General features: G+C 39.7%; 2 protein-coding genes across 20 annotated transcripts in view; one reads left to right on the forward strand and one right to left on the reverse strand.

Moving 5' to 3' along the window:
* Positions 1 to 1,505: 1,505 nt before the first annotated feature.
* Positions 1,506 to 12,925, forward strand: usp1 (ubiquitin specific peptidase 1). 4 transcript variants are annotated; one of them, XM_044361955.1, is made up of 9 exons: positions 1,506 to 1,802; positions 2,310 to 2,549; positions 3,742 to 3,886; positions 5,309 to 5,410; positions 5,647 to 5,813; positions 5,911 to 6,638; positions 7,741 to 7,899; positions 8,157 to 8,358; positions 9,565 to 12,925. In XM_044361955.1, exons 2-9 carry the CDS (start codon positions 2,380 to 2,382, stop codon positions 10,349 to 10,351), a joined length of 2,460 nt encoding a protein of 819 aa, XP_044217890.1. In that variant the 5' UTR covers positions 1,506 to 1,802; positions 2,310 to 2,379; the 3' UTR covers positions 10,352 to 12,925. The 4 variants fall into 4 exon arrangements, with proteins under 4 accessions (XP_044217890.1, XP_044217887.1, XP_044217889.1 ...); XM_044361952.1 differs by having other exon boundaries at positions 1,511 to 1,802; positions 5,644 to 5,813; XM_044361954.1 differs by having other exon boundaries at positions 1,512 to 1,802; positions 3,745 to 3,886; positions 5,644 to 5,813.
* Positions 10,665 to 19,674, reverse strand: part of dock7 (dedicator of cytokinesis 7) — a 52,969-nt gene continuing 43,959 nt past the window's right edge. For 10 of the 16 annotated variants that reach the window (XM_044361943.1, XM_044361938.1, XM_044361949.1 and 7 more), the window contains 8 exons: positions 19,319 to 19,333; positions 16,532 to 16,657; positions 16,178 to 16,267; positions 15,807 to 16,043; positions 15,421 to 15,564; positions 15,229 to 15,335; positions 14,752 to 14,919; positions 10,665 to 13,882 (listed from right to left, as the gene is read on the reverse strand). In XM_044361943.1, the coding sequence (XP_044217878.1) occupies positions 13,840 to 13,882; positions 14,752 to 14,919; positions 15,229 to 15,335; positions 15,421 to 15,564; positions 15,807 to 16,043; positions 16,178 to 16,267; positions 16,532 to 16,657; positions 19,319 to 19,333 (930 nt within the window). In that variant the 3' untranslated portion in view covers positions 10,665 to 13,839. Of the gene's footprint in view, positions 13,883 to 14,603; positions 14,624 to 14,751; positions 14,920 to 15,228; positions 15,336 to 15,420; positions 15,565 to 15,806; positions 16,044 to 16,177; positions 16,268 to 16,531; positions 16,667 to 19,318; positions 19,334 to 19,674 lie in introns of all 16 variants that reach the window. The other 6 variants (XM_044361939.1, XM_044361936.1, XM_044361946.1 and 3 more) reach the window with 2 other exon arrangements.

Here is a 19,674-nt window from a genome sequence, read left to right on the forward strand (position 1 = left end):
TCACAAAGATTGCTCAACTGGCCAGTGTTTCAATATGAACGGTGACTAAAGTAACATCTGCATTTAGATCTGTGGGAAAGACATCAGTAAATAGGGAAATTCTGGTCGAAAACGCGTATTTGATGACCATGATGCTCATGCATTAGTGCAATATAAGGAAAAACAGAAGAGCAGCTCTTCCTCAGCTGACTGAGAATGTCAATGCAGGACGTGATCAGACTGTGTCAGCAAGAACAGTCCATCAACAATTACATAAAGAGGGATATTATAGTGGGGTTGCAGTGCATAAATTCCTCATTACAAAGATGAATGCACATTTGAGAGCTCAGTGGTGCAAAAACCACAGGCATTGGTCTACAGAGATGTATAAAAAAGTGATATGGTCAGATGAGTCATCGTTCACCATATTCTTGACAAATGGGTGAGTGCATGTGTGGCATACACCAAGAGAACCGGGCCTGAATGCTTGACCCCTACAGTGAGGGGATCCAGTGGCTCTGTTATGCTGTGGGGGACATTTTGCTGGCAGGGTTTGGGTCCACTATCTATCTATCTATCTATCTATCTATCTATCTATCTATCTATCTATCTATCTATAACCATGTGTCGAATGTGAAACATGTTTAAAAATCAAAATGATTAGATTAGATAAACCTATGGATGCAACATGCAGCTAAAATAGTATAATGTAAGATGTACTGTTTAGTCAAACTCCATGTCTCCAAGTCTCATCAAATGAAGACCATTATGTTCCGGCTCATCTCATCTCAACTCCATATTATTCTCAGTGTGAGAGCTGATGCACTTCAAATTCCCAGTGAGAGCTGGGTTCAACTTCTGCCTGGATCTGTAAGTGAAAAAAATGACAATGGTGCAAAAAGAAGCCTATTTCAAGACAGTGTTTCTACATTACCAAGAAACAAAAATCTCAATGACCCTATGGATGATGTTGTAACTGACAGACTATGTTGAGGAGTTGTATACAGATGAATTATGAACAGTTATTTATTAAATTATTCGATTGTGCATATATGACCATCACTGCGATGTAAGTCAGAATTACAGCAAACATGCCTCTTTCTCTGCACACTGTTCAGGTCAGGATATCATACAAAGTGCCACAGTGTTGTGTATATTTTATGCAGTGCATTAGTAATAGCATTGTTGTTGGTGAAAATTGCACAACTGTGCACTTCCCCCAAAGTCTCCCTGAAAGTTACAATGAAAATTGCTGCAAATGCAACTAACACTTTTTATAAAACGTATTTATTTTTACTTAATTAAATTATTCATTAAGCCTCTGAGAGACAATGTGGAAAATTTACTTCATTTTTAACCAACAACTTCTTTACTTTAAATTTGAAGGAACAAGCCAACTGCCACTGCTCGTATTATTCTATCTGACTTGACGCAGCTTCTCAGAAAACTACAAAAATGGCTTCTGCAACGGGCCGAACGGGCCTAAATTACATAGCTGCCTTAATCTAAGCCTGAGCTTTGAGAATATAAGTATTTTATGTTTGTATATGTTTTTTTAGAATTCTATGCGCATTTACATGTTATATGTCGAGGCTCGAAATACGTTTAATGTCAATGTTGATCGGTATCTGAACATTTCTGCCGGATGTTTTGATATCGTGTTGGTGTTTCACCGGCGGTGCAGCAGCCAGTCGGTTTTCCAGTAGGAAAAAGCGCCAACTTCTGCGGCACCGTGGTCTGAATTGACAAACACTCTGTAAATGGCTTTAAGGCTGGATATTCCGTAAAATATACTCAACTTCAGTCTGGGATGACTTTTTTAGGTAAGCGTGCAAAGATTTAGAAACAGTATGCATTTTTGAGAGTTGTTTTTTTCTTGAAGTGAACAGTTAGAAACGGCGTGTTGGCTGTTTTCTCCTCCCACTTCTTCACCGCTTCGTTTTGACCCAGTTTTATAGCCGTGTTGTCTACAAACAGTTCAACAACACCAGTTTATTATGCGATATTCTCTTCTTTGGAGTTACTTCCTAAAGCTGTAAACATAACGGCTGCTAACGTAAACTGCTCTGTTCTACATGTTGAGGGGGCGCAACGAAAACAAGCGAGTAAGTTAGCGTTAGCCAGCTAACATGTTATATAATGTGCCGTTCAGTCGGTTACTGGTTTAAGTTAGACTTTGAAAACCTGAGTTGCCTACAATAATTACATCTATCTAGTGTTGTCGTTCATAACTGCGTAGTATTCACTTAACTACGGTATGTGCGTAGTGAGTTTCGTTTTTGAACTCTGATGGCGCCCATTAAAATGTTGTTGTTTCCTTTTCTTGCCAGTGAGGTGCGCTGTTGCATCTCCGAAGTGAAAATCACCCTCAAGACTCCGGGAGAAAAAAAAAAAAAAAAGATGCCAGGTCTGCAAGGTGAACACGTTGTGGCGGCGCAGGGGAGCCCCATCAAGAAGAGCAAACTGTCTCTGAAGTTCTTCCAGAAGAAAGAAACCAAACGGGCTCTGGATTTCTCTGAACCTCAAGCAGATGAAGCCAAATCAGTTGAACCAGTGGAGCCTGAGCCAAGGTGAGCATGTGATGCGGTCATAAAAGTGCAAAACACTGCTTTATTATGCACCTTGTTGATTCACAGTATGTTTGACTGGCACGTACTGAGCAGGAGGAAACCTATTGCACAAACAAATCATTCTCAGATTCAATAATTATATTACTTTCACATGTCAAAATAATGTAAAATTAAATATATAGACAGTTTCTCAGCCTTGTTGTTGACATCCTGACCTTATATTTTGTATTTATTTTTGTGTTTATTTATTTGACAGGGACAGTGCACATTAATGAACATTGCTGTAAATATGCCAGTTTGGCAAAAGGGTAGTTTTCTTCTGGCCAGATGTCACAGCAGGCTCCCTACAAGTAAACAAAAGAACAAGATCAAGATAAAACCACAGTTATTGAAATAGAGTGCAAGCAGCAACTCATGACAAAACAATGATAAAACTGATATGTGATATTAGAGAATGTTAATATTAATATAAGCAGGCAGTAGGTCAAAGAATTATATAGTACATCAAGCAAGCAACAGGACAACATTAAGGAGCTTTTAACAAATATTAGTTGAGTCAAGCAGGCAGTACAGAGTCATATAGAAGACGAAGCGAGCATCACATATGTGAAACAACACGTGAATCACACTGGGACAGCTACACAAGAAACACAAATCCCAACAGACAACACATACAAGTACAGTAGTTGGAGAAACAAAAGACAAGTTCACAGACAGACTGACAATAACAAGGAGGCAGCAGCAGCAGAGAGGAAGTCATTTTTAGTGCTGACAGATTTGACTATCAGTGAGTGGCTGTTTTAAATGAGAGCTAAGTGACTGGTATGTGTTGAGCTCTCTGATGTGTGTTGGAATAGAGTTCCACTCTTGTGAGGATCTGATAGATATTGATATTGATTGAAACCGTTGGTGATTAATTTTCTGTCAGCGATCAACTAATTGTTGCAGCTCCGTACTGAATACTTGATGATATGTGAATAATCTGGCGTTTTAAAAAGTTAAAAGTTGTGTTGGAAATACGTAGGTGAGGTCAGGAAAGTTTTAACAAGAAACAAATGTGATTCTTTTTATTATCTCAGCTCACAAACAGGCAGCTGATTGTTTTCTTCCTGCTTCCAAATAAATGTGCTCATGCATCTTTACTGCTGATGATATCTTTTTTTAAACTTTGTCGTTGTGTTTTTTTGTTCAGCAGCTGTGATCAGATGGTTCCTGGTCCGTCTCCATGTCCGACTTCACCCGGTCTGCTGCTGCCATGTGAGAAGAGAGAGAACTTGGTGCCGTTTGTGGGGCTCAACAACCTGGGCAACACCTGCTATTTAAACAGCGTCTTACAGGTCGGTCATTAAAGGGACGCTCTTGTTTTATTCAACATTTGTATTTGAATAAACAAATCAAAAATGAGCTTTGTTAACTCGGACTACAACCTTTAGAAGCGTCTGCACATTCTGCATGTTAGACATTCAGATCTTGTTATATGTATCGACAGATTCACAGACACTGGAGGTTTTAATCACACATTCAGGCAGTTGTGTGTTTGTCTCTGCAGCTCCTGTTCACATATTGTATGTTTCTGTAGCCTTGTAATATGTGTTAGGAAAACTCTCCCTTTAAGCTACAGTTTGGAGAATAAGGTAACATCAGATGCAGGCAGGGAGCTTTTTAAAAATGTGATTACTTTAGCAGCGGTATTATTATTGTATACTGCAGGATTTCATCCAGGATTTTGTTTAGGTGGTGTAGTGAGCTGCAGTCTATCCTGACACATTTTGTTCTGTATTTAATTCAGTTTGTAAATAACTAAACAACAGAAACTCTCATACCTCTGATTTTTCTCCCTAAAGGTTAATGTTTTATCTCCTAAAAGTGTATTATATAGTGTGATGTTAGTGGAAGTGGACCTTGTTTAAAGTTGGCCTATTTGCTAGAAGACATTGAGGGAATCCTTGTACTGTATAAAAGTTTGTTAATGTCACAATTAGAGCTGCAACGATTAATCGACTGACAGAAAGTTCATCAGCAACTATTTTGTTGACTGGAAAATTGTTTTAGTTTTTTTTAAAGCAAAAATAGCAACAAGTTGCTGGATTCAGCTTCTCAAATGTGAAGATTTAATGACTTTCTTTGTCATACATGATGGCAAACAAAACAAGACATAAACCTTTGACTCTGGGCAATTATAACAGCATTTTATTAATATTTACAGATTTATAGACAAAACAGTGTTTAACAATATTTAACAGGTTAATTAAGCCGTAGGATCATAATGTAATTCAGTACAAAGCCAATTGAACTTTAATGCTTAGCTTACCCATCGCTGTGACTCTCTGCTGTCTCTTTGACATTGTGATCAGTGACAGACAACAATTATCCTTCTGAATAGAAAAATAGCAATGTCACACTGGATGCCTTTTTGTTGTGTGTGTCACTTAAATTTGTCATCCATGAGACACTAAACAAAAACAACATCCTGCCCAACAGTGATACCATTCTTTTTTTTTTTTTAAGATATGTTTTTTTTGGGCATTTTAGCCTTTGATGGACAGCTGATAGTGTAGAAGCAGACAGGGTCCCCAGCCACAGTCGAACCAGGGACGTTGCAGTTATGTGGCATACACTGTAACCATTCAGCTACCGGGGTGCTACACTGATGAAGGACTTTTTTTTATGTCTCCATACTGTATGAGTTCCTTGTAAAGGAGTCAGGATAAAAACGTGGTTTTAAGACTAATCATGTTATTGTCTGATTGCTCCTGCAGGTGTTGTACTACTGCCCGGGGCTCATGGAAGGCATAAAGAAACTGTACAACCTGTCTAAAAAGAAAGAAAAAGCAAAGGAAGAAACCGATAAAAGTGAAGAGGTCAGTGCAATTCAGATAACGTTTCACTGCTTACAAACAATGGCCTCAGTTCAATCAACACAGATCAATAATCATTATACACTTTGCACATGTAGTATTTTACTGCTGCATTGTTCAGGGGTTACTGTTACTGTGTCCAGAATGCTTTTGGAAAACACTGATATTATAGACCATTCATTTATCTTATTTTATCAATCTTTTTATTTTATTTGATCCTTCATTTTCATTCTCAGCAGACGGAAGGTTTAGCAGAGTCCCTGCCGGCTCATATTGAGCTCCTCGGGAGTTTCAACAGTCTGATAACATCAGTGGAGCAGCTGCAGTCCAGCTTCCTGCTCAACCCTGACAGCTTCAGTGAAGGCGAGCTCGCCACGCCGCCTCGTAAAATACTACACACACTCAGGTAACAATGTCAGAGCTATTTTAGATGGTTATTCAGACTTTAAAATCGTTATTTCTCTGTCCATGGACTCATTGTCAGCTCTACATGTGTGTTGCAGGCAGCTGAACCCCATGTACGAAGGTTATCTTCAGCATGATGCCCAGGAAGTTCTGCAGTGCATCCTGGGATACATCCAGGAGGCCTGTGACACCATCAGGAAGGAGCAGCAGTCGGAGAGGGAGGCCGATGACGCGACAGAGGTCAAAACGGAGGATGGCGCCCAGTTGTGCTCCGGCAGCTCCGCGACAGAATCCAAAACTCCCGAAGAGGAGGACGGCCAAGTCAGCGGCAAGAGAAAGAGCGACACCGAGGTGGGAAACGCCAAAAAGAAGCCAAAATCTGCCAAGGCGAAGAAATTGGATTCAGAGGAAGACAGCGGTAATAGAAATAAACCCTTCACCCGCTCCAAAAGGAAGTCCTCCAGTGAAATCACAATAGACAGCACCCAGGACAAAGATGGAGAGCAGGAAGAGGCGGATGAGAGGATGAAGAAGCAGGAGAAAGGAGAGAGCGACAGCGAGGGGAAAAGTGAAAAAGCATCTAAAGAGGCAGACGGGAAAAGACAGAAGAGAGCTAAACTGAGCTGGCTGAGACCTTCAGGGAATCAACCCAGCATCTTCTCCAAGTTCCGCAGTGTGGGGAAGATCACCTCCGGGACTGTGAAGAACCAGACGAAAGCAGAGCAAGAGAACGAACCGACGGACGACAGAACCGAGAACGAGAAGAGCAGTCGAGAGCCGTCACCCCAAAATATGAATGAAGACAAGAAGGCAGTGAAACATCAAGGTAGGAGACAGTGCAAGAGATGATTCAATGAGTTAAACTGATAAAATACAGGATCATAAACTTGAGAAGTTGATCAATTATTTTTTGAAAAATTATTAAAAGGGGATTTTGGAACTTTGTCTGCAAAGTTTTCATCCCTGTGGAACTTTGTTGTCACAGCCTCTAGATCAGGCTTCTTGATTATTGATAAGTTGTTTGTTCAAGAAAATGGTGATAAATGTTAATCACCATTTCCCAAAGCCCAAGATAACGTCCTCAAATGTTTTGTCCCAACCAACAGTCCACAACCCAAAGATATTCAGTTTACTGTTAGAGAAGACGAAACAAACTAGAAAATATTCACATTTAAGAAGCTGGAATCAGAGAACTTCAGTATTTTTTTTTTCTTTTTAAAAATGAATCAAAATAGTTAATCAGTTATCAAAACAGTTGACGACTTATTTTCTGTCAATCGACTAATTGTTGCAGCTCTAAGACCAAGTCACCCCTCCTCACTACTGAGCACCTGGAAAAACTTGCAAGCCACAAAGCGTGTTGTGTCACTATGACAACCGGCAACTCTTGAATTGTCATTAGCTGAATATTGCTGCATATTGAACATTTTTAACAGTGATTTTATAATTTTTAAAAAATATTTTAACTTCTTATGTTTTAATACATTTGAAAACATAACATAAAACATTATTGTTAATGTCACCTCAGTTTTATACTGTGAAATGATACAATAAACGTAGAATGAGATTTAAAAAAAAAAAATTGTGCTGCACCCATGATGCGTCCTCCAGGCATCCCAGTGGCACTTTGGGAACCACTGCTCTAGATAAAGCCCCCCCCCCCCCCCCTTTCCCAAGTAAAGCTGTTATTGTGTTATGATTGTCAACAAGGTTTCAAAATAGCCTTTTAAATGATATTGAAATGAGTGTTGTTGTTTTTCTACTGGATTATTTCATCTTAAAGCAGTTTGAATGTAAGAAAGGAAGACTGATAAGTGAGACTCTTGAATGAAACCTCAGCTCTGGGAAATCAGTCAGTTTATATGTGACATCAGACATAAAACACGACGCATCACTCAGCCACGTCTCTGTGTTTGTGTTGCGTTCAGAGGGCCTGGACCTGATGGAGCGCTTGTTCCAGGGCCAGCTGGTTCTGAGGACTCGTTGTCTGGAGTGCGAGAGCTTCACAGAGAGGAGAGAGGACTTCCAGGACATCAGTGTCCCGGTGCTGGATGACCAACCCAGCAGCCCCGACGACCTCTCCGAGGGTGAGGATTTATACAACTGTTTATTTTTAAATCATAACTGGTTCTTTCATTAATAAACACACACACACAGTAATATAATTCACTGATAGATCCCAGCATGCATTGTGCTAAACTGTTTTGGTATTGTTGGTAATTACTTAACCTTGCTGTACAAATTCAAATGACAGAAAAGTATCATGTGATAAACATAAACCTTTATTCTTCTTTCCAAGTCACAAAGCAGACAAAAAAAAGTCATATTTGCTCTTTCTCCCCAGTCTCTCCAGATCCGAAACCAGAGCTGAAGACTCTGAAATGGGCCATCGCCCAGTTTGCGTCGGTCGAGCGCATCGTTGGAGAGGACAAGTACTTCTGTGAGACCTGTCATCATTACACAGAGGCTGAGAGAAGTCTTCTGTTTGACAAAACTCCTGAAATCATCACCATTCACCTGAAGCGCTTCTCTGCCAACAGTCTAGAGTAAGATTCAACTTCTGCTCTTTCTGCTTATTTCAGTCTTTTTTTTCTGAGTCATTTTTTAAAAATCTGTTTTTTAACACTGCAGTTGTCCCACAGTACACTCAATTCCATAGTTGGTCAGCTGCCCTCAGTTCTTCTGATGAGATAAAAGGATCATTTTTTTAAAAAAAGAAGCAAATTAATTAAAATAGATTTTCATCTTTTTTTTCGTCCCTGCACCTCCAAAAGTTGTTGTTAATCTTTCTGAAAGACGCTATTGAGATCAAACTAAATGTTGAGCTGAAACTATTATTATTTTCACTATCAATTATTCTGTCGATTTGTTTTCTTGATTAGTTGTTTGATCTAAAAATGTCAGAAAATGGTTGAAAATGTTGCTCATTTTCTACCAAAGCCCCTTAAACTTTTCATTTTGTCCTGATCAACAGTCCAGTTTAAGAAGTTTACTGTCACAGCAGACTAAAAAAGCCAGAAAATATCCATATATAAGAGGCCATATTATACTCCTTCTCCACAAGTTAACACAGTTCCCACAGTTCACAGTTCTTAATAAAACATATCTGACATACTAAGGTCATCCTATCTGAACAGCCCTGTTCACAACGGCTGGTTTGAGTACCCGTCCAAATGCCTCACATTACTTGCGTGAGTTTGACCACGGGATAAACTGTGTTTATTCGTCCCAACCAGCGCAGCGATGTTACTGAAGCTCAGCCATAATTAACCTAAAATAAACTTGGGATTTTGCTGTGATTTAATTGCAATAAACAGATCAAACGGTTGCTGAAATAACAACATCATGATGCCAATTTGTTAAAAAAAAAGCCTCAATTCATCCTTTGTCAAGTCTGTCCACAAGACGACAAGTAAACAACTAAGATGTTTATTTTTGATGATAGCAACCGAGGTGGTGTGTGACTCCAGTGTTAGCTCCGGATAGGTTAAGAAGCATGATTGAAGATAAATCCCCAAATATTTCAAAAATAAACTCCCGCTGGTAAACTGCTCCGGATCAGAGCAGAATCAGGTGTTTATTCCTCCAGTGGACAACATAAGTGGACTTAACTATATAAATACATAGAAAATAATTTTGTCATGCTGTAAACTGTGATGACGCATGATATTACACAGGAAACATCTCACCTAACTGTCCAGGTTTTTGAATACGACAACTGTGACTCATCTCCTTGTTTGTTTTCCCTCTAGGCTGGACCCCTACATGGGTCTGTCCAAAGTGAACACTCCCCTACAGACCCCTCTGACCTTGTCTCTGGAGGAGTGGTGCACCCGTCCCTCCTCCGCCAAAGGTCAACACTATCAGCTCTTTGCCGTGGTCATGCACAGCGGCGTCACCATCAGCAGCGGCCACTACACCGCCTACGTCCGCATGTCCAATCTGAAAGACGTAAAGCTCTGGCTGCGGGACGGAAAAGAAACAGAAAAGGAGGAGGAAGAGGAGAGTAAAGAGGGAACGCAGGTGAAAGATGAAGCTCTGGACTACGACGATGGCGAGGTGTCTTTCAGCCTGAACGCGCGGGGACAGAGAGGCGCTAGCTTCAAGGCAGGAGGCAAGAAGCTGTCAGAGGGTGGCGTCGGACTCTTGGGAGGCCAGAGGAGTTTTTCTAGTTATGACCTCGGGAACGGCGGCAGCAAGCACGCGGATAAAGCAGCCGGCAGCGGGACGACGGAGGGATCTAAACGGAGAAAAAACATTAAGAGCCAGAGCCAGAATGCTGAAGCAGGACTTAAAAAGGAGCCTGAGGCCGGAGACGGAGCGGAAGCATCGGGGGCTTCCTGCGGCGGGATCGAGGCCACGGAGCAGCAGGCTTTGAGCAACCTCCTCGAATACGAGGGCAAATGGATGCTGTTTGACGATTCAGAGGTGCGTTTGTTTGAGGAAGAGGACTTCCTACGAGCCTGCTCTCCCGAGACGTGCTCCTCTTCCACACCTTACCTGCTGTTTTACAGAAGAATGCCTGAGCCCGGACACTGACACGAACACGAGGGCTGCTGTTGACTCAGGGGGTCGCGCCAAGTCAGGTCTTTTATTATTTTGTCATACTTCAAAACAGTGCCAAAAATACTGTGGCTGCCATATTAAGCTCCTCAACTGAACTTTTCTTTTTTGCTCATATTGCAACAGTCTGGTCTCACTGTGAACGAAGGCTGTTCAATCCTTCTCATGGACTCCCCTCAAAGATCTCTGGGTTAAAAAGTCATATTTTACAAATACTCAGACAGATGAGGGGTTTCATTTTCTATGTACCAGAAATGACTTTGGCTATTTTGAGTCTTTTTTTTTTTTAATGTGACTGCCTCGCCTCTGTACACTGAATACGGGGGCTCGTCTTTTCGCTGTTTGTCTGTACTTTTATTCTACTTTCCTGGACACTGGCTTTAATACTCTCAGTGTCTGTAACATGTTCTGTTTTTTGATTTTGTTTTCTCAGTTATTTGGTTTGTATTGATCCTTTTTTTTTTTTTTTTTTACAAATTGGAAAAAGCACTTTTGAACTAAAACTTTGAGTGAAAATGCAAATGTTCCGGAAAAGTTTTTGTTTTTTGTAGCTGGAAGCTTTTCTATATCACATTAATTTGCATTTACAAGAGCCTGTCGGTGCTGTATATTTGGAATGAATTTCTCAACTGTAAAGTCAAATAAAAACACAAATCCATCCATTTTACATGAGGTTAAGGAGAACATGTGCCACAGACGTTTTTTCCTAAATATTTCCTTTATCAGCCTTTCTGAAAGTTTATCCTTTGCACTGATCCCTTGTTTTTTGTTTTTTTTAATACAAACATGATCACGCTTTTTCTTGTACATCTCAAATCTAAAGATTTATGCATCTATGCTGGAGAAACTTACGGTGTTGGACTGATTGATAACAGTAACAATAACTGCAGATATTTACAAAAACAGACTAAAATGTCAAGCATCTAATATATGCAAAGCTTATACTGAACACGTTGGATGGCACAGTCAATGCTCAAAGTTCATGCAGGGTGCAAAATGAAGGTATCTAAAAATTTAAAATTTCTTATGCAAGATATGAGATTTTTAATAAGATACATTTAACAAGTTTAAGAAACACTGCATCACTTTTTGAGCTTGCAAACCAGGATCTGAGTCCGTTGTTTATCTCGTTTAATTCAGTCAGTCGATGACTTCACTTGTAATTCTGTTCTCATGCTGTGAGGAGAAGGAAGAGTCAGAGACCGGAGGGTTTTAAAACCTGCCGAGCAACATAAACAAGCGAGACTCTGATTCCCACAGCATATGACCTACCTCCAGTTCTGTTTCTCTACTTGTTCTTTCAAAGAAGACTATCTGTCAGGAAGTTAATTAATGGAAAAACAATTAAACAAGCACGAAACAAATTTAAGCCATAATCACGACAAGATTTGAGCACACTGGGACGGATTTAAAAGAGCAAAACAAGTTCAAATCACAAGAGAACAGAATTACAAATGTCGTAAGTGAAAAGGGGAGGGATTCGGTCGTTTGCCACTGTATCCTCACAGCTACATATTGCTAGTTCTGACAGTTTGTATCTGAAGTCTTTAAGCTCCAGCTGAAAATGGCACAGACTGTTTGGCTCTGAATAAAAGTGCTAAAGTGCCGTCCTAATGAGCTCAACCTTCTACATAATGTCAACTTCTTTCCCCACTTGGTCATTTTTCCAGACAACTGAAACAAATTTGACCCCAACAACTGGATTTGAACATGCATTTTGGACACATTAGCCAAAAAAAGTTGTGTTTAGAATCTGTTAAAGGTGCAGTGTGTAGAATTTAGCGACATCTAGTGGAACAAACTTGGCAGAAACGGAATATAATATTCATAAGTATGTTTGAATTAGTGTATAATCACTTGTAAATAAGAATTGTTGTGTTTTCGTTACTTTAGAATGTGCCCTTTATATCTATATACAAAGGGAGCGGGTCCTCTTTCACGGAGCCCGCTGTGTTGCACTGCCATGTTTCTACAGTAGCCCTGAACGGACAAACCAAACACTGACTCTAGAGAGGGCCTTTCATGTTTTTTTTCACAAGTTTCGCAGCCACCTTAGATTCTCTTGAGAAAACTGAAAGATCTGAAAGTAAATTCACACAAAACCAGGATTGTTTTGCAATCAAGAATCTATCTTCTGTCATAATGCTCATGGGCTGAATATTTTAAGTGAAAAATATTGTTCTAAGTTCTTACTTTACAGTTTGAAATATCTCTATAAAGGTGTTATTGTTCCTCTCAGGTTCTGAGTGTTTAGAAATCTAATCACGGTTTCAGGGATTCAATCAGTTATAATTAAGCTCTGGTTCATAATTAATACACTATTGGTCATAATCAGTTTTTCAGTATATACTATACACACACTACTTACATATCTGGGAAAAAAGTTTGCTCAACAAGTTTTGGAGTTTTAAGTGCTAACAGATGTGGTTTAATATAACGTGACACCATCCCCAGTAAGTGTGTTGACTCCTTTAAAATGTACCTCATTCCAGCTGTAATTATATTAATGTTGGCAGGTTTGTAATATAAGCAATAAAGTTTTTACCTTCACGTCCTCTCTGGCAATCCTTATTCACATCCTACTGATTTGTTGTCTCCAACATAACATAAATCCTACATAAACACAAAAATGAACACGTTAAAAAGGAGCGAGATGATCACCAGCATACACCAGCTGAACATTAAAATATTTATTTAGTAAAATATTTAAAATAAACAAAACAAAACTACATAAAATTATACAAGGATGTTTAAAGTACCTAACTTTGAAACATTGTCGCTTGAACTAAAAATGATAAAGCATCATGATAAATAATGGTACAATTTTTTGCATGTTTTCAATTTTTTTTTTTTCTTCTCCCCCCTGTTTGAATTACATAAACTTTCAAGTTGTAAAATGCATTGCTACACAGTAATAAAAAAGTGCACACATGAAATTGAATACAGATTTTTTTTTTCTTTTGACACGTCGTACATAATTAAAAAGACACCTTGACTTTTAAAATCGTACCTTTTCTGCAAACACTTGTTAAAATTTGGCGGGAGGATGTGGTTTTTTTTTGGCACTTAATCAAACCAATAAAGGGATCGCAGCGCATTCTTCATATTTAGTGGATTATTAAGTTTACAGCCAGCAGATTTCTGTTTCTGTTGGCTAACATTGTTTTAAGTAGCATTTTTGGAAAAATATAAATACTTGTTCTCTACTGTGGGTAGCAAAGAAAAAAATTCTAAAGGCCAAGGTATCCCTTTAATCTTTTAAGATCCACTTGTTCGTCCCTCTGATTGCGTAACAGGTTGTCTGTAAACAAATTAAGACACTGGAATGACGTACCAAGCTGCAACACTTTTAGCCTTTTCTGTTAACTCTCAGAATCACTGACCAACCTTGAAGAAACACTCCTATTTACACTTGAGAATAAATTAATATTGCAATTTCTGGTATGTGTGTGTTCTCTTCATCTTCAAATGTCAAGTTTGCGAAGACTCATTCTGCTGAAGGAATCTCTGAAAATAGAAAGAAAAAAACAGTTTTTTACTTACATGGCCAAAAAGATCTGATTTCCAACTTTCCTCTAGGACTTAAAGTTCAGTGATTTTGGCTCAGATGTTTTCAAACTGAGGCAAGTTGAGGGCGGGAGAGATGAGTCAAAGATGCTGAGTGAAGGTGAATGGACGGGTGATGACATGCCGGTATTCTAAAAACTTCTATTTAAAATTCCTACTTTGGCTGATTTATCAACTATTATTTCCATTTTGAAGACCAAACCTGGTTTGTGAGGATGGTGAGAATGTGAGGTTTTGCAAAAAATAAAACCACAATGTCCAGCAGTAACTTTAATAGTATTTTCATCCACAGTGACCCTAAAGGTTAAAAACTACAATCACTGATTATAAAAAGTGAATTTATTTATGATTTCCTAAAGTTGAATGTGTGTTTTATCTCTACTACTGTTCTTAACTGATAAACATACTGGCAAAGAAACGTTTTTCTGTTTTTCATTTCTGGCAAACAGTTGCAGCTAACTATTACATAAAATTGGCAATTGGCATTTTTGCTTGAAGAATGACTAAAACGATTGTTGCTGATTCGTTTTCTGTCGATCAATTAATGGACTTATTGTTGCTGCTCTACTAAAAATGCTTTTAAACTCCAGTGACCGGTGGAAACCACACAAATGACACAAGCACAGAACTCAAAACAGCATCACAAAAAGACCAAAACTACCTTGTCAAGCTGTCCGTTTGCTGCGTGATATTTACAGAGCAAAAACAAAGACTAGTTTAATTTACAATCCAAAACATTAGTGCACTCACACAGTGGTTATCTCTCAAACAAACACACACATAGAAACAGTGCCCGCGTCCAGTCCTACCTGTGTGAGTTGACCTGCAGGACAGGTTTATAAAGCTGAGGGATCTTTCTGTTGATGAGGGGCTGCAGCGACTCCTTCAGGCGGTGGTAGTTCCTCTCCAGCTCCCTCTGGTACTCCTTCTGGTCTGGACCGATCAGGCTCTTGTTCTTACGCAGGGCATCTTCACACCTTTGGGAGGAATGTCCATGAAATACATTGCAGGCAAGTAAATTCTGCACTACACATCTGCTTGTTTTTTAAAAGAAGTATCAGCTAAATTAAAATGAACAGTCACTGAAATAGGCTGCACATCAGATAACTGCACCAACAGCAGCTTTTTGATTTATCACATACAGTCAAAATATCCCTTTTTCATAAATAATTTTCATTATTTCTTTAAGATTGTTTTCTCATAATTATGTTCTTCTGTATTAAAGCTCGTGTCCCTCTGACTCCAACACGCTGTTCACAGGTATATGGAAGATAAACAGCCCGTACCTCTTCGTGAAGTCTTTAAAGCAGAGCCGTAGCTTATTGTGGTGTCTGTATAGCTTTGGGTCACTGGGGATTTCTGACAGGAACACCTGAGCAACCTCCAGAGGACCCTGAGGAAAACAAATCATTTGATTAACCTGAGAATCTTTACACATAGGCAAAGAACTTATATTTGTTTTAATCTTAAAATGTTACCTGGTTGACGGTGGTGCCCACTGATCCCTGCAGGACCATCTGCAGCATCTTGGCGTCAGCAGGGTCCTGGTGGGTGGCGAAGGCCAGCTCCTGAGTCTTCTTCTGCATGTCCTCTATCGCCACCTCGATGGGCGTGGAAATAATCTGGAGAGGGATGTAGAGACAAGTGCCTTTAGTGATATGGGTGAATGCACAAAGCGAGGGTTGAATGAAAAAGCTCTCTCTCATCTCTTTTATGGCCACAAAATCTCCAAAATGTCATCCCTTCCATATCTTCATTAATAATTGTTTAGGTTGACTGCCTGAGTGAATGAAACTGAAGGCTTCAGCAGGTCAGTGCCCTTCAACGTGTCTTCCAGTGAACTGGTTATAAACTGTTCACCCACCTCCTCTTTGTGGATGATGTTGATGCGTGTCTTGATGTAAGGGAAGGCGTGGGAGGTGGTGAGGATGGTCTTGCGTTTAAACTGTTCGTGCAGGTCCCCGTGGGCCCGCCCGTCCAGAGTGAAGGGCGTGCAGTAGACGAAACGTCGCAGGTTGTAGTTCTTGTCGAAGTAGGTGATGCGGTCCTTCATCTCGTAGGTGTCGAAGTAGGGTTCCACGTACGTGATCTGGATGAATGCCTGCGGAGAGAAAGATAGATAGGTTTTTTTGGGTCGTGTTTCTTCAGTTCTATCGGATGCTCAGACTAAAAGTTTCAAGACTGTCAGCTGCCTTCACAAACTCCATTTATCCGATAATAATGTCCGACACAAACCTTATTTGGATCAAGCTTGCACTTGTCCACTGGGTTGGAGTCCTTAATGACTTCTACCTGGTCTTCTCCAAATCGCTCGCCATAGAAACCCTGAGAAGAAACACAGCACAGAGCTTCATTCAATTTTGGTAAAAGACTATTAACAGCACATATACCTAAAAATGAATAAAAAATAGAGATGAAAATGACATTCCAGCTGAGCTGTAGCTGACCTACATAATTGATGTATGTGATATCAAAACTTTTAATTGGGTCCTGGGATGAAACATTAAAAGAACATCACATGTAACTTGATTGCAGTTGTCATGTATTACCAAATAGATCATTTCATGCACACATCTTTGTGGTATTTACCTCCAGCCTGTGAGAGATTTCGGCCAGCTTGGTGATAGCGGGCTCTTTGTACACAAACTCCTGCTCGTCTAAGTCGCCGAATTTTGAACCATAAAATCCAACTCTGAAGTATGTACCAAACATCCTCTTTCCATCCTGCAGGCACAGGAAAATACATGTTGGTGCTGAGCAGAAACAGGACTTACAACCATATCTGAACAATTTGATTTTAATCCATACTTAAAAACTGTAAAAATGAAGAACTCCAAAGTATCAAAGTGTCATCAGACTCCAGACAGAGATGCAGTGAAAACCATCAGCTCTTACAAGGGTGTTGCACAGTTGGAACATAATGTAAATTACAACCAAATGACAGCTTTGTTTATGTTGTTGCTCTATATTCTGATGAGAAATCCATCCTCTTTAGTTCACAGTGTAAGTAGAAACAGTTCAAGGGTAAGATAAGGAAGAAAATGTGGTCATTGCTATACTGCAACAACACGTTTCATCATCCATACATCAATCACATCCAACTGCAAACATTATACAACTAAAATACATTAAACCTGACTAATAACAGTTTCATGTAACATGTAATTTCTGTTTATTCTGCTCATTGTGTTGCAGTTTATCGAGGTGTATAAAAGTGTTTTAAATGAAGCTGGTGTCAGATACGAAGCAGCCGAGAGGAGGTCAGCAGCCTCGACATCATCATACATATATTTAGTCAACGGTAACTAAAATCCCACAGTAAGAAGCAGGCAGGACATTTTGCATCCATTTGTAGAAGTTCCACTTTTTACAAGCTTGTTCTACAGTTTCTCCTCCTCTACAGCTGAGGACAGGCAGGCAGAGACGACAAAAGATCAGCATGAAACAAACAGCCTATTTTAAAATCGCTCGTTTATCAGCCGGCAGCATATTCACATGGGTATAGAAGATTCCTAAATGGGTATAATATTCAATTAAGTGAAGTCAACATCGACTCTGACTTCTTTCATTTTGCCTGCTTTGATAAAAATAGATCAAACTGCAAAGAGGGTTGCTAAAAAGCAGCCATAGACGGCATAAATCAGCCACAGAAGTCATGAGCAGAGAAAGAGAACAGAGGAAACATTGAGAGAAAAGTCTCTGCAGAACAAAAAATGAGTCCCCCCCCCCCCCCCCCCCGCCACCCTCAACCAAACCCTGACCTGAACCACTCCAAACCAAAAACCCAAACACCCCATTATATCAAAGGAATGTCCGGCGTTAAGAAAAAATCATCAAATGCAGAAACTCACACTTTTGTTCTGCACAGATCTCTTACTTGGAAAGAGCATCCAGAGAGCAGCTCCACATAAAAGTACATAAAGTCAGGAAGTACAGCATGTCTGACACAGTCGTGAGAGAACGAGTATGTATGTGTGTGTGTGTACGACAGGAGAAAGAGAGAAACTGCTGATGAATTGAGGAGTTTTGTATTCGACTTCTAGCACAAGATAATCAAATAAACCCTTTTCTTAGCTACGTGTTTGATGCAGATCTAAAAATAAATAAATGATGTACTTCCACTTCATCTGCTGACTTCAAAGAAATTAAAAGCAGGAATTTAAGAAGCCCTGAAAACTAAGAAACTTACCACAAGACACAATTAAGTAAAGTGGGAAGGAAGGGTCGGCAACCAGGGAAATCAAAAAGGAGAAAACAGAACAAATTTTAATCAGGATTGGGTTCCTCCAGAGAATTTCAAAAAACAACACAAACACAAACTAACACAAAAAAAAAAAGATGTCATCATCACCAACAGCAAAATGATCTCCATTGACTTAGAGAAAGGATCTAGACCATGCAAAGGCAGACAGTTACGAAGAAAAAAAACAAGTCAGAAAGACAAAGAAGTGAGAAATAAAGATCCACAACCTTCAGAAACACACCATGCACTTTCAGTGCGGTTCCCAAAAAGGAACGAGGAGCGCTCTGTCCGATTCATGCAACAAACCATGAGAACTTAGAGGTTAATACTGTTAACGAAAGAAAGCAAATGGATGAAAAAAATAAATAAAATCAGGGGTCGATTTAGTTTGAACTATAAAAGAAAGGGCAAGAATAAGAACTAATCAAAATCAAAAGGGATAAATCAAGTAATCCTGAGATTACTGTGAGTTGAACCCTCTTGGAAAAAAAAAAACCTGACTGCCTCAAAAATTTGGTTTCCAGCTTCAAACCAATGCAAGTTTTTGCGACACCTTATGTTTTCAAAGGCTCATTTAAATTGTGTGTGGAAAGAATGACCCGTGACTAAAGCAGGGAGGCTAGCAGATAAAAACAGTGCACTGAAATCGAGCCCTGGGTTTGAAGATGAGATGAGATGAAGTGTGACAGTGGGACGATGCCAGTCGTGATGAGTGTGTTCTGACTGACACACCAGCAGACAGACAGGAGATGAGGACGGGGGAGAGTGCGGATTGTGCGGGTGATGCATTCACTGGAGACTTTTATCATTAGTGTCAGACACTGTGGCTCCCATGCACAGCCTACCAACACTGTCAACGTTAAAAAAATAAAACACAAGCTCCTCTTGCACAGTGAGAGGAAGGAGGCGACAGGAAAACAGTGAGGGTGTTGCTGTATGTACACAGCAGGTGTCCCCGGTGGGGGCAGACAGTTAACATTGTCTGCAGGTGTTAATGGATTGGATGTATGTAACAAAGCATAGAGAGCAACAGGATGCCCACGGCTAGCAAATAAAAAGATGAAGAGTAGATAAAAAATATATAAAGATAAACAACATGAGCAGGGCCAAGCAGGAACCGTTTAGCTACCTACCTCCCAGCCAGTACTCTGTGTGACAAAGAGAATACAGGACATGTGAACGACAACACACATACACCCCCCCCCACACACAGTGTAAACACTCACACACGGTGGTGTTACAGCGAAGAGGACCGACTCTTTGAATTAGTTACTAGCAGTCGAACTGGAGCACAGAGCGACTGGCCTCTGATGAAAATATGAAAACTTTTTCTCAAACAAACATTTTATTATTATAGAATGAAGCTTTTTTTTTGCCACCAAGAAAAAAAAAACACAACTGGAGTCTCTTCCCATAACTCATGCATCCTCAGTTTCATACTTTATAAATATAATAAAGCATGCAAGGTATCTTACAAAGTATAAATAAA

Source organism: Thunnus albacares, chromosome 9, assembly GCF_914725855.1.
Source record: "Thunnus albacares chromosome 9, fThuAlb1.1, whole genome shotgun sequence".
In the NCBI taxonomy this organism is placed as follows: Eukaryota; Metazoa; Chordata; class Actinopteri; order Scombriformes; family Scombridae; genus Thunnus; species Thunnus albacares.